This window comes from Dipodomys merriami, unplaced genomic scaffold (assembly GCF_024711535.1).
Source record: "Dipodomys merriami isolate MVZ:Mamm:240054 unplaced genomic scaffold, mDipMer1.0.p SCAF_1, whole genome shotgun sequence".
NCBI lineage: Eukaryota > Metazoa > Chordata > Mammalia > Rodentia > Heteromyidae > Dipodomys > Dipodomys merriami.
In genome coordinates, this window is record NW_027202270.1 from 45,579,706 (window position 1) to 45,594,885 (window position 15,180).

Sequence of the window (15,180 nt, forward strand, 5' to 3'; positions counted from 1 at the left end):
TGCTCAAAGTGATAGAGCACTCAGCAGCGAAAAAGGCTCAGCAACAGCACCCAGGCCCTGAGTTCAAGCCCCACAACCAACAACAACAACAACAAATTTATATTTCTTCTTAATATTCAGGTATCTTCAAAAGCAATAGTGACATTTTAAAACACCATGGGTTCCAAATCAAAAGACCATGTTTTGCACATATAATACTTAAACAAAAAATCCTAGTTAATCAAGTCTTACATCATACTGCTAGAGGAATTAAGAAAAGGCATTTCAATCCAAACTCACATGTGGAAAAAAATCAAGTATTAATGAAAACAAACTTTAAAGTCTTCGTGAAAAGTACCCTTAGCTAGAGTGTGATAAGAAAAGGAAAAACAATGACCTCTTAAACTATAGCAGTAATTTATGGGCATCTAAAAAGCTTAAATTCAAGAATATGTTCATGGGCTGGGAAGGTGGCTCAGTGGTAGAGGGTTTGCTTCACATGCACAAGACCCTGGGTTCGATTCCTCAGCACCACATAAACAGAAAAAGCCAGAAGCGGGGCTGAGGCTCAAGTGGTAGAGCGCTAGCCTTGAGCTGAAGAGCTGAAGGATAGTGGCCAGGCCCAGAGTTCAGGCCCCACAACCAACAACAACAACAAAAAAAAAAGAATATGTTCTAACTCAGACATGTCACATAGCCTAAGATAAACACATGACAATTCTGGTAAATCAAGGGTCAAGCAGCTACATGAGGTTCTAATGTCATTCAGGAGTCACAGATTTTCTGCTGGGCCAGGAAGAAAAGAAACCCATGCCTGTCTATATACTGAACCTCAGGATTGATACTCTGCTGGCAGCCCAGTGGATAAAGATAGCAACATAAGTAACAAAAAACAGACTTAGAAAGTCTGCATGTCCTATTGTTCCAGATAGTTTGAAATATGCCAGATGACAGACCTACTCAGCAACACAAGTAAAACTTTTTCTCTATTCAGCTAATATTTTAATCTTTGAATGCCCAAAATACAGACCACATTAAGGCTTTGATTATTTTTAAGTGGGTTGTGGGGCTTGAACTCTGGGCCTGAGCGCTGTCCCTGAGCTCCTCAGCTCAAATCAAGTGCTCTACCATTTGAGCCACCGCACCACTTCCAGTTTTCTAGTGGTTAATGGGAGATAAGAGTCTCATGGATTTTTCTTCACGGCTGGCTTTGAACTGCAATGCTCAGATCTCAGCCTCCTGAGTAGCTAGGATTACAGGTGTATGCCACTGGTTCCCAAAAATGCTTTGAAATTTATAACAACGAACCTAAGCCTGTAAGAAGTTCTCCAACTTTAAGAAGTACTGCAGGAAAGTTTTAAGTGCAGGTCCAAAAAACATAGTGGTTAAAAGCTTAGACTTTGAGATTTGAATTAAGGATCTACTTTTTCATTAATTATGGTCTCTAACATCCCTTTTCATTTTCTCACTTATAATTAAAAGTAATAATAATAAAACCTGCTTCATACAGTTACTTTAGAAATTAAATTAATGCAATTATTATTATGTCAGCACATATAAGAGAGTCAATAAATATTACTATTATTACTAATGTCACAACTATTTATTTACTTTGATTAAACATGTATGAGTACTTCATGAACCCTTATTATGTGTTAGGTTCTATTCAATCATTCCCATTGGGTTTCTGTACCCCGCATTTCTGCTCTTATTCCTCCTTTTTTACTCTAGAAATTGCATACCAAAAATAATTGAAGTAAATCAAATTAAAAGTCTACACAAGAAATACTAGCCAAATCAAGCAATCAAAAATAAGACTTATTGGTTCAAATAACGCACATTTTATTATGAGTAAAATGAACAAAATCCCATTAGTTTTACTTATTTCTAAGGTATCTACAACTACCTACAACTTCCCACCAACACTTTCTTGACATTGCATACTTCTAGTAACATTAACACTCCCAAGCTTTAATGCCACTATAACTAATTTGGTTTTCTTAGTGATTCTTTTTTTTTTAATGAAGTATTTTGTTCAAGTAAAAATAAATAAATAGAAATACCTTTGGTGCCACTGCTTAGTTTTACCCTCTTTCTCTTCCCTAGCCCTTGACTCCCATCCTGATCTTCCTGAAGGAAAATAAAATCAGCATTATAACAGTCACATTCACACAATTATACCATTAACATGAATATAAATACAGCACATTCACATACTGTTAATCTATGTTTCATTCTTATTTATCTACTGTAACAAAAAGTAAATCTTAGTACTAATTTTTATTAAAATATATAGCTAAATATCCTCAGTATTCAATTGCAAGAACATTTAAACTATAATTCTCAAGAAAGACTCTTAGGCATCCCAAAATGAAAAATTTCCTAACCTTATTTTCATAACATTGGTACAAAGACACAAATGGGGAAGACAGAGAGTTTATCACAAAAGGACAGAAGAGGAAAAGACATTAACAGCAACAAACAGAAGAACAGCTTCTGAAGTCTGACACAAAAAAAGTTCAAGAAGTAAAAATGAGCCAGGTGCCAGTGGCTCACGCCTGTAATCCTAGCTACTCAGGAGGCTGAGATCTGAGGATCTCGATTCAAAGCCAGTCCGGGCAGGAAAGTCTGTAAGACTCTTATCTCCAATAAACCACTTCAAAACCAGAAGTGGCGCTGTGGCTCAGGCCGTAGAGTGCTTGCCTTGAGCTGAAGAGTGCAGGGACAGCACCCAAGCCCAGAGTTCAAGCCCCACAACCAGCCAAAAAAGAAAAGAAGTAAAAATGAAAAACTAAGCACAACACACTAAAGGTTGTAGTTGACATTTGAAAAATAATAAATTAAAATATGCTGAGAATGTGGCTTAGTGGTAGAATGCTTCACATAAGCAAAAAAGGCTGGAAATGGCATTGTGGTCTGTGGTTCAAGTGGTAGAACGCTAGCCTTGAGCAAAAGAAACTCAGGAACAGTGCCCAGCCCCTGAATTCAAGCCCCAGGACTAGCCAAAAAGAAAAAAAGCTAAGGGAAAAAAAATCCAAGAGGAAAATTTCTACTATCAGGTGATGCCATTTCTGATAAACCTCCCACTAAAAGATAACACAAATTATGGAGGTGGGGAGAAGTGGTAAGAAACAAACCTTCACAATCTATTCAATTTTGTAACCATAGAAGTAACAAAAGCAGAAATTAGTACCTGGGTAGATAATGCATAAGCAAGGCTAAGACCTTAGAGTGGTTTAAGGCTGTCTCAGAGGATGCTGACACTGCACAATAATAAAATGGGAACACTAACCAGCTGAGACAATGCAGAAGGAAGAGAAATAAAAGCAAGAGTTTATCACTTTGAAACCTAGGAGCCCTAGTACAGGTGATAAATTTTAATTCTCTTAAAATTTTCTATATACTTTCAAAACAGAGCTCAGGGTTTTTTTTCCTCTCCAGTTAAAGGTTATGATTCTTCTCACCACATCCGTTTTTGGTGGGAAGACTTAAGAGCACATCTTAATATGCAGTCCTGGACTAGTCTAGAACTCATAATGTTCCAAGCACTGGGATTATAGATAGATGCTAACATGCCCAGCTAAAAGTTATGATTTTACTCTACTATCTAACTCTCCTAATCAGGAAACACTAGATATGAACACTCAATTTCCATGTTATACAGACATTTTTCTCTATTTTTCAAATGCTTATGAGCCAACTGCTATTATATGTATGATAGGTTTTTTTTAAACATACTCAGTTGTGCTACCACTAGTGTTAGTGACAGGTTACACTTGTAATATTAATTTCTAGACACATCAATTAATTAGAATATATCAAATTTCCAAAACAGAAAACTCTCAGCTTCATGCTACAGTTCTATTGGAATAATTCTCTTGGTCTGTATCCAGAACTACTGCTTACCTAAGGAACAAACATGTCAATAAGGCACCCCACCCCCACCTTTGCCAGGCATCTATGGCCATCCACCTGGCAGCAGTACTAACAGTCAAACTAGACTTTCTTCATCCTCTGTAATTCTCATTTTTCCCTGGAAAAATTCAAGAGAATGAAACAGGAACCAGAGATTGATTAAGATTTCCTGTATTCATAAACTGCTTTGTTAAATGGTAACTCCTTTCTACAATTACTTAAAAATAATTTTTAAAATGGCAACTTGAAAAAAAAACTAAGATTTCAGCTAACAACCAAAATGTCCTAGTTTAGAATTATTATAGAACTTCAAATATAAACTTCCTTCTTTGTAGGAATTCTTAGTCAAGTGACAGGGAAATCTAAGTTCTATGAATTTCCTGGACTTATATTCTTAAAGGCTAAGCAGAATTAGTCAAGAAAGGAGGGGAACTTCATTCCAAGAAAGGCATAGAGCCGGGCGCTGGTGGCTCACACCTGTATTCCTAGCTACTCAGGAGGCTGAGATCTGAGGATCACCGTTCAAAGCCAGCCCGGGCAGGAGAGACCGTGAGACTCCTATCTCCAATAAACCACCAGAAAACCGGAAGTGGCGCTGTAGCTCAAGTGGTAGAGCGCTCGCCTTGAGCTGAAGAGCTGAGGGACAGCGCCCAGGCCCAGAGTTCAAGCCCCACGGCCGACAAAAAAAAAAAAAAAGAAAGGCATAGGATGGGGGTAAGGGTCTGTGGTTCAGTGGTAGAGTGCTTGTGTAGCATGAGGGAGACCTTGGGTTCAATAGTTGGCACCACAAAAAGAGGAAGGAGGAAGGGGAAAGGAAGACAAAATTAGTAATAGTAAGGCATTGGTGGCTCAACCCTATACTAGCTTCTCAGGAAGCTGTAATCTGAGGATCAAGATTAGAAGTCAGCTGGGCACAGGTGACTCACACCTGTAATCCTAACTACTCAGGAAGCTGAGATCTGAGGAGCCAGTTCAAAGCTAGCCCAGGCAGGAAAGTCTGTGAGACTCTTATCTCCAATTAACCACCAGAAAACCAGGAGTGGTGCTGTGGCTCAAGTGGTAGAGTGCTAGTCTTGAGCTGAAGGGCAGTGCCAAGTCCAAGAATTCAAGCCCCACAACCAACACACACGCGCACGCGCACACACACACACACACACACACACACACACACACACACACACACACACACACACACACACACACACACACACACACACACACACACACACACACACACACACACACACACGATTAGAAGTCAGCTCAAGTAGATATATCCATGAGACTCTATCTCCAACTAACAAACAAAAAAGCTTCACTGTAGGCTCAAGTGGTAGAGCTCTAGTTAGGAACAAAATAGCTAAACAAGGCATGAGGCCCTGAGTTCAAGCCCTTATACTAACACAAAGAAATCAGAGGGGAGGGGCTGGGAGGGTGGCTCAGTGGTAGAGCACATGCCTTGCATGCCAAGAGGCCCTGGGTTCGATTCCTCAGCACCACATAAGCAAAAAGAAAGCCGGAAGTGGTGCTGTGGCTCAAGTGGTAGAGCGCTAGCCTTGAGCTGCAGAGCTGAGGGACAGCGCCCAGACCCAGAGTTCAGGCCCCATGACCGGACCCAAAAAAAAAAAAAAGAAAGAAAGAAAAAAATCAGAGGGGAAAGGAGGGAAGGTGTCGCAACCGCCTCGACCAGCAAGGAAGACGCGACACCGAGCTCTTCTCTCTGCAGTTTATTCAGGACCTTTGAGTAATCTTCTGACCCCAACCCTGGGGAGAATTCCCCACAGCCTTAAGTACCCGCTGGGTAGCCAACCCCGATACGCCACGTGGGAACCACCAATAGGTTCAGGTGTGCGCGGAAGCAAGCCAGATTCTTTGCCTTAGCCATATAAGGAGTTGTTTACCACAGAGAGCACTCGCCATCGGGAAGGCAGAGGGCCGAAGCCGGCGCCATCTTCCAGGTGCGGCTGCACGCAGCTCTCTACAGGAGGGGAGTTGGGGAAGAGAAAAGAGTAAGAGAAGAGCAGAGTGGGAAGGGACAGAGGAGAAAGGGTGGCTCACACCTGTAATCCTAGCTACTCAGGATGCTGAGATCTGGGGACTGCTGTTCAAAGCCAGGTCCAGACAGAAAAATCCATGAGATTCTTATCTCCAATAAACTACTCAGAAAAAGCTGAAGTAGCAATATGGCTTAAGCACAAAGAGGCTCAGGGACAGCACCAAGGCCCTGAGGTCAAGCCCCAGGACTGGCCAAAAAAGAAAAAATAAAAAAGCAGCTAAAAGGCTAACAAAAAAACCCTTGGTCCTTGGGGTTAGAGATTTAGCTCAGTGGATGAACATTTGTCTGGCCAGTGCCAAGGCCCTGAGTTCAATCCTCAGCTCTGCAAAAATAAAAAGCAAAAAAGATCAAATAAACTTGGTCCTGCATGACAGCATACTATGCTTATCAAAAGATGTCTAATTATTATGCACTGAAACAGACTGTAAATTTTAAAAGAAAGTGAATTTACTTAACAGTAAAATAGAAAAAGCTGTGTATAACAGAAAATATCAAATAACAAAAATATAGTTTTATGAAACTAAAATAGAAATCTTTCTAGAGAAAGAAATGTGAAATTTATAATATTTTACAAACTATCAAGAACTTCACTTTGGAAAAAAAAAAAAAAAGCTATCAACAGACTGGTGCTGGTGTCTGACACCTTTAATCCTAACTACAGGAGGCTGAGTTCTGAGGATCACAGTTCAAAGTCAGCCTGGGCAGGAAAATCCATGACATTTTTATCTCCATTTAGCTACCAGAAAGTCACAAGTGGAACTGTGGCTCAAGTGGTAGAGTGCCAGCCTTGAGTAAAAAAAAAAAATAATAAGGGACAGTACCCTGTGTTTCAACCCCAGTGCCAGCACAAAATGTTAAGAAAATGATAATTAATTAATTGTAAAAAAGAACCCAGGTACCAGTGGCTCACACCTGTAATCCTAACCACTCAGACGGCTGAGAGCTGAGGATCTCAAACCAAAGCCAGCCTGGGCAGGAAAGGCCATGAGAGTCTTATCTCCATTTACCACCAACCATAAGTGGTGCTGTGGCTCAAGTGGTAGAGCACTAGCCTTGAGCTGAAGAGCTCAGGAACAGCACCCAGCCCCAGAGTTCAAGCCCCAAGACCAACAAAATAATTAATTAATTAATTAATTAGTAAAAAGAAGCCAAGTACTGGTGGCTAACGCCTATAAGCTTAGTACTCAGGAGGCTGATATCTGAGTATGGCAATTCAAAGCCAGCCCAGACAGCAAAGTCCCTAAGACTCTTATTCTCTAACTAATCATCAGAAAACCAGAAAAGTGGAAGCTGTTGCTCAAAGTGGTAGAGCACTGCTAGCCTTGAGTAAAAGAGCTCAGAGACAGCGCCAAAGACCTGAGTTCAAGTCCCACAACAAAGCAAAGCAACAACAAAAAAAAGTTTAAAAAAAGCTATCAAGCAAAAGAACAAATTGCCTCATAAACTAGATAAACTCAGTTCCACCAGAAGTGTTTACAGAGAGATTTACCAATTGTCCAGGAATGCTGTAAAATTTATTCCTGCCCTAGAAAAATATTTGATATTTCTATAATGCCTTTCTCAGTAAAATTTCTTGATTTACCATCACTTCCATTGCCATTAATATAATTTGATTAAAAAATTAAAATTTAGGACTGGGAAGGTGGCTCAGTGATAGAGTGCTTGCCTTGCATGCATGAGGCCCTAGTTCCATTCCTCAGCACCAGAAATGGCTGTTGTAGCTCAAATGGTAGAATGCTAGCCTTGAGCTGAAGAGCTGAGGGACAGTGCCCACGCTGAGTTCAGGCCCCACGATCGACAAAATAAATAAATAAATAAAATTTAACCTTACATCCACAAAAAGTAAAACTATTTTTTCGTCTGTTGTTTTAAAAACCATTTCTGATTTCCTTTTTGTTTTTGCCAATCCTAGGGCTTGAACTCAAGGCCTGAGCTCTGTCCCTACCCACTTGAGCCACAACACCACTCTGACTTTCAATTTTAATGATCCTACTTTGCTACCAGTTTTGGCAAATTAATTTTTAACTATCCATGGTATGTTTGGAGCCTATCTACTATAGATAGTGTAACTGATTTTATTCTGCCAATAATTATTTCTCAATTATACAAGGATATTTAGGAGGGGCTGGGAAGGTGGCTCAGTGGTAGGGCGCTTGCCTTGCATGCCTGAGGCCCTGGGTTCGAGTCCTCAACACCACATAAGCAAAAAGAAAAAAGCCAGAAGTGGCACTATGGCTCAAGTAGTAGAACACTAGCCTTGAGCTGAAGAGCTGAGGGACAGCGCCCAGGCCCAGAGTTCAGGCCCCACAACTGGACCCAAAAAAAAAAAAAAAAAAAAGGATATTTAGGAAAAAAGACTAGACTTGTACAAGCTAAAATTAATAACAATTATCTCTAGATGGTATGGCTGAATGCAAATGTCTTCCCTTTTTTTCTTTTTTTTTCCCCTTTTTACACAATGGCCATTCATATGATCATCATTTCTAGGGGGGAAAAGGCATTTTAAATTATTTTATGTATTTTAACAGCTAGGTTCCTTAAAATCAAAGTGATGAGACATCTAGTTATTACATATGAACGAACAGACACTGCTTACAGAAAATATATCCTGGGCTGGGAAGGTGGCTCAGTGGTAGAGTGCTTGCCTTGCATGCAAGAGGCCCTGGGTTCGATTCCTCAGCACCACATAAGCAGAAAAGGCCAGAAGTGGCACTGTGGCTCAAGTGGTAGAGTGCTAGCCTGGAGCTGAAGAACTGAGGGACAGTGCCCAGGCCCAGAGCTCAGGCCCCATGACTGGCAAAAAAAAGAAAGAAAATATATCCTTAAAGTTTGCTTTATCTAAAGAATCCTGAAAAGGAGGCTTGGTAAGGTGGTTCAGTGGTAGAGCACTTGCCTTGCATGCATGAGGCCCTGGGTTTGATTCCTCAGCACCACATATGCAGGAAAAAAAAGCCGGAAGTGGCACTGTGGCTCAAGTGGTAGAGCACCTAGCCTTGAGGTGAAGAGCTGAGGGACAGTGCCCAGGCCCAGAGTTCAGGCTCACGACTGGATTCAAAAAAAAAAAAAAAAAAAAAAAGAATCCTGAAAAACTCCCAAATATAATGGAATCGACACATATAATACTGACGATAGTTTTATTTTGAATTGGATTATCTGATAGTCATAATCTTTAAAACAGTGGCTAGCTGAGAGTGGTGCTGTGGCTCAAGTGGTAGAATGCGCCCTTTGAGCTGAAGAGTGCAGGGACAGCACCCAGGCCCAGAGTTCAAGCCCCACGACCAACAAAAACAAAAACAAAAGCAAAAAAAAACAAAAACAAGAAACAGAGGCTAAATTTACAAAGCCTTCTGAAAGTTAAGAAGTTAAGGTGTGCCCCTAATTTCAGTTTTGTTCTGGTTCCATACACCACATTTTCTCCTCTTATTTCATATGAGCTACACCAAGAATAAGAATAGTATAAAGAATGCCATGTGTATAAATAGCACTGTTGAGTACATAATGTTCTGTTCTTTGGGGACATGAAGACAAATACCTGACAAAACTTGTATGAATAAAGTATTTCTAAAGTAGATTATATGTAAGGCTCATTGAAATAAAACTGAAAAACAGAAATCTTGCCATTGTTATAGGCTCAAATATTTCTTCATCTTTTATATAAAATGACTGAATTTGGTTTCATGTAGTCTCTTCCAATTTGAAATTTTAAGGGTTTTTGTTGGGGGGGTGTTGTTGTTTGGAGGGGGAACATAGCTGGGAATCAAACTTGGGCCCCAACCCTGTATATACTATGAGGCATACACATACTCTAAGCCCATAAAATGTGTTTTAATTTTTTGTAGTTATTACAAATATATATGTAGTAACTAAGAGGTTCTTCTGATGCTATCTCTTTTATGTACAGTGTGTTGAATTAAAGAAATGAAATCATAAAAAAAGGTTGGCTTGATAATATTAATCAGCCAATAGGGCAAAGGGGGAGAAATTCTAATCTTCAAACCACTATCCAATTCTTCATTAACTTTCTAATATAACACAACTGTCAAAACAAAGAAAAGAAGGAAGGAAGGAAAGAAAGAAAATACTTTTATAAGACTTAATGAAATTTTTTAATGTCATAAAAGTTATTCTTTCTAGAACATCTCTTGGTATTCTTCCTCTGCTATATTATCTTATCCTTAATCTATTTCCTCCATCTAAATTTCCATCTTCATCGATTCTGCTTGATCATCTTAAGTAATAGGTGTTAAAATGCTTTCAAAAGAATAAAAGTGCAATACAAATTTCAAATGTCATTAAGAGGTATAGTACTTCACATCTGTAATCCAATCTATTCAGGAAGCAAAGGTCAGGATGATCACACTTACAGGCCAACAAAGGAAATAATTCTATGAAACCTCATTTCAACCAATAAAAAGGTGTACATGGTAGGGTATGCTTATTATCGTGGGTATAAGGAGAACATAAATAGAAACATCATGGTTCAGGCTGACCTGGGTAAAAAGAAAAACCCTATTTAAAAATGAACAACCGGGTGCCAGTGGCTCACACCTGTAATCCTAGCTACTCAGGAGGCTAAAATATGAGGACCACAGATCGAAGCCAGTCCCAGGAGAAAAGTCCCTATGAGACTCTTATCTCCAATTAACCACTCAAAAACCAGAAGTGGTGCTATGGCTGAAGTGGTAGAGCTGTAGCCTTGAGCACAAAGAGGCTCAGGGACAGTGTCCAAGCCCTGAGTTCAAACCCCACAATGGACAAAAAAATGAACAAAAGCAAAAGGATTAGAGCCTGAATCAACTATTAAAACAGCTGCCTTAAAAAAAAATCTTTATCTCCTCCCACTGAATGTGATCCTCTCTTAATAACCCACTTAAAGCTAATAAGACATAGTAGATAGAAATGACACTATGAAATGTCCAAGGCTAGCACAGGAATGATTCTACAGGTTCTGTCCTTAGGCTACTCACTCTAGAAGCCAATCAAATATCCAATTTGAGCTCATTATGAGGGAGAAAACAGAGGAGAAGCTAGTATTATAGGTGTGAACCACCAGCACCTATAATCTTGAGTACTTAAGAAGCTGAGATCTCAAAACCATGGTTATAACCTAGCCCAGGCAGACAAATTGAAGAGAATATTATCTCCAATTAACCAAAAGTCCAACAGCGGATGTGTGGCTCTAGTGGTAGATCTCTAACCTTGAGCTAAAAAGCTAAAGCAACGGTAGGGGGAAAACAATGGAGGGGGTAACAATGCTCAATAGGAAGTGTACTCATTACCTCACTCATGTAACTGTAACCCTCTGTATAGCATCTTTACAATAAAAAAAAAAGCTAAAGCAACAGTATGAGGTGCTGACTTCCAGGCCTAGTATCAGCACAAAAAAAGAAGAAAAATAAAGTTCAAGTTCTTTATAACATATATGTTACATGACCTTGAGGAATACAGAATTGCATAGTAAAATAAAACCACATATTTCTAATAATTCTCTTCAACAAAAAAGCAAAGTAGCCAGATGCCAGTGGCTCACACCTATAATCCTAGCTACTCAAGAGGCTGAGATCTGAGAGGATTGCAGTTCAAAGTCAGCCTGGGCAAGAAAGTCTGTGATACTCTTATCTCCAAATAATCACCAAAAAGCTGGAAGTAGAGCTGGGGCTAAAGTAGTAGAGTGCTAGCTTCTATCACAAAAGTTCAGGGACAGCACTCAGGCACTGACTTCAAGCCCCAAGACAGTCAAACACACACACACACACACACACACACGCACGCACACACGCACGCACGCACGCACGCACACACGCACACACGCACACACGCACACACACAGAGTGCAAAGTAGATATTCCTTCTATTCACTTCCAGCTAAATATTTCAAATTCTTAAGTTTTCAAATGTCAAAATTACCCCATTTTTATCTCATTAAAAATGTAGTAAGTATGTAAACTATAAAAAGTATTTTCGAGGCTGGGAAGGTGGCTCAGTGATAGAGCACTTGCCTTGCATGCATGTGGCCCTGGGTTCAATTCCTCAGCACTACATAAGCAAAAAGAAAAAAGCCGGAAGTGGCGCTGAGGCTCAAGTGGTAGAGCGTTAGTCTTGAGCTGAAGAGCTGAGGGACAGCGCCCAGACCCAGAGTTCAGGCCCCACGACCGGACCCCCCCAAAAAAAAAAAAAAAAAAAAGTATTTTCAAAAACTAAGTTAATTATAAATTACAATTTAAAGGTCATACATGTGTATACATGCATACTCTAAAAGTAGTCTTCTTAGATGCTGTCACAAGAATATTGTATTGAGAGACGAGGGGTTAAAATACAGTAACGTTTCCACCATCAAAAAGTATCACAGCAGGGCTGGGAAGGTGGCTGAGTGGTAGAGCGCTTGCCTTGCATGCCTGAGGCCCTGGGTTCGATTCCTCAGCACCACATAAGCAAAAAGAAAAAAAAGCTGGAAGTGGCGCTGTGGCTCAGGTGGTAGAGCGCTAGCCTTGAGCTGAAGAGCTGAGGGACAGCGCCCAGGCCCAGAGTTCAGGCCCCACGACCGGACCCAAAAAAAAAAAAAAAAAGAGAAAAAGTATCACAGCACATGAAGGATAATCATAATTAAAGAACAATTACATAAAATTCATTACATAAAGAAATCTGAAACTCAATATCTAAGAGGGATGAACAAAAGAGAAAGAACAAGATTTAAAAAGAGATATTAGAAGCTGGGCTACAGTGGCTCATGCCTGTAATCCTCCTCAGGAGTCTGAGATCTCAGGATCATGGTTTGAAGCCAGCACTGGCAGAAAAGTCTGTGAAATTTTTATCTCCAATAAATAACTCAGAAAAATCAGGAAATAACACTGTGTCTCAAGTGGTAGAGTGCCAGTCTTGAGCAAAAGAAGCTCAGGGACAATACCTGGGTCCTGAGTTCAAGCCCTAGGACCAGAAAAAAAAAGTGTATTTTTTACTTATTACTTATTTTTTGGTCCATCCCTGTGGGGCTTGAACTCTAAGCCTGAGCACTGTTGTCCCTAAACTTTTATGCTCAAGAGTAGAGCTCTAACCACTTGAGCTACAGCTCTACTTCCATCTTTTAATCAAAGATAAAAGTCTTGCTGGGCATTGGTAGCTCATACCAGTGATACTAACTACTCAGGAGACTGAGATCTGAGATCAAGGTTCAAAGCCAGCCTGAGCAGGAAAGTCCTTGAGACTCTTATCTCTAACTAACTACCAGAAAACCTGAAGTACAGCTGTGACTCAAAATGGTAGAGTGCTAGCCTTGAGTGAAAAAGCTCAGGGATAACGCTGAGGCCCTGAGTTCAAGCTCTACCACTAATATAAAAAAAGAAAAAGAAAAGAAAAAAGACATAAAAATCTGTATTACAGACTTTTCTTCCCCAATGGCTTCCACCTAGGATCCTCAGAGCTCTACCTCCTGAGTAACTAGGAATGAGTGGCATGAGCCACTGGTGGCCAGCTAAAGTTATTTTTTTAATGACTCCATATTACTTCATATTCTGGATACACATGAATTTATTAAATCATTCCTCTATTGAAGAGTAGATAGTTTAGACCCGAAAGTTCTCCCACCCCATCCCCATAGCAAAAATAGCCAGGCTCAATCCCAATGCTGAAATACACTTATAAAATAAAATAAATTCATTGTATAAACAAAAACTACGTAAATTTGGAGTAGTTTCCTAGGGAAAATTCCTATTTCCCATTTTTAAGAGAAAAATGAATTTAAACAAGAAGGAAAAAACATGCTATAAGCCTGTCCTGGTCATTAACTATAAATATAGGCTTCCTAGAAACCACGCTTAGCCTCAGAGTAAGATCTTAAAACTACACAATAACCACATTTTCTTTTATTGTAACAGCTTTAGGTTCCTATTTTTTAAAGTTTACATTTTAAATCTTACCTCATCTGAAGAATCTACTTGTCCCAATGTTCCTGTTGCACCTGAAAAACCTGTGGAAGAGAGAGAGGGAAAAAAAAAAAGTCCTTCATATTTGACATACACAAGTATCAAAAAGTTAGGTTTTGTCACATGAACACATCTTATAAAGTTCTACATTTAAGGGCTGGGAAGGTGGCTCAGTGGTAGAGCACTTGCCTTGCATGCATGAGGCCCTGGGTTCGATTCCTCAGCACCACATAAGCAAAAAAGAAAAGAAATCGGAAGTGGTGCTGTGGCTCAAGTGGTAGAGCGCTAGCCTTGAGCTGAAGAGCTGAGGGACAACACCCAGGCCCAGAGTTCAGGCCCCATGACCGGACCAAAAAAAAAAAAAATTCTACATTTAATAAATTTGGACCTAACAGACTGCTATTCCAACAGGAAACTTTCACAACTCATATTTAAGGATCTTTATTTTTAAATATTTCTTTGTTTTTGTGCCCATACTTGAGCTTGAATTCAGGGCCTAGATGCTTATTTGCTTTTTCCCTGAAGGATATAATCTACCACTTGAGTCACAGATCTACTGCTGGACTTTTCTGCTGGGTAATTGGAGATAAGAGTCTGGGCTTTTCTGCCTAGGCTGGCTTTGAACTGTGATCCTAAATCTCAGCTAGAATTACAGGTGTAAGCCATAGGCCTCAGCTTTTTTTTTTTTTTTTTTTTTTTGTCGGCCGTGGGGCTTGAACTCTGGGCCTGAGCGCTGTCCCTCAGCTCTTCAGCTCAAGGCGAGCGCTCTACCACTTGAGCTACAGCGCCACTTCCGGTTTTCTGGTGGTTTATTGGAGATAGGAGTCTCACGGTCTCTCCTGCCCGGGCTGGCTTTGAACCGCGATCCTCAGATCTCAGCCTCCTGAGTAGCTAGAATTACAGGCGTGAGCCACCAGCACCCGGCTTTATTTTTAATTTTAAAAACATAATTTAGATAAGTAATATTTATTGAAAAAAACTTCAGAAAATGGAAAGAGGGGTTTTTTGTTGTTTTTGTTTTCTTTTCCTTTTGTCTTGTCTGTTTATCTGTTTTTGAGAGGGTAAGAAGATGTACAGAAATGGAGGGACAAATAGCAAAAAAATCTAGCAGTCTCAGAGAGACAAACAGCATGTGTTTCTTTTCACATGCGGAATCTATCTAAAATACAAGGACTAATAAGTTACACAGATCTCTAAGCATTCACATACAGTGACAACAAAGGGGGATACTCTTAGAAGAGGAATAGAAAGACACAATGCCTATGTGCATCTGATCATATAAAATAATACTTATCAACATACATAAACTCC

At 39.9% G+C, this 15,180-nt stretch overlaps 1 protein-coding gene across 2 annotated transcripts in view; it reads right to left on the bottom strand.

Moving 5' to 3' along the window:
- Ubr3 (ubiquitin protein ligase E3 component n-recognin 3) overlaps nucleotides 1-15,180 on the bottom strand; it is a 193,049-nt gene that overhangs the window by 146,510 nt on the left and 31,359 nt on the right. For both annotated transcript variants that reach the window (XM_070021309.1, XM_070021318.1), the window contains exons 5-6: nucleotides 13,864-13,913; nucleotides 2,043-2,109 (exon numbers count right to left, since the gene is read on the bottom strand). In XM_070021309.1, coding sequence (XP_069877410.1) covers nucleotides 2,043-2,109; nucleotides 13,864-13,913 — 117 coding nt within the window. The remainder of the gene's footprint in view (nucleotides 1-2,042; nucleotides 2,110-13,863; nucleotides 13,914-15,180) is intronic.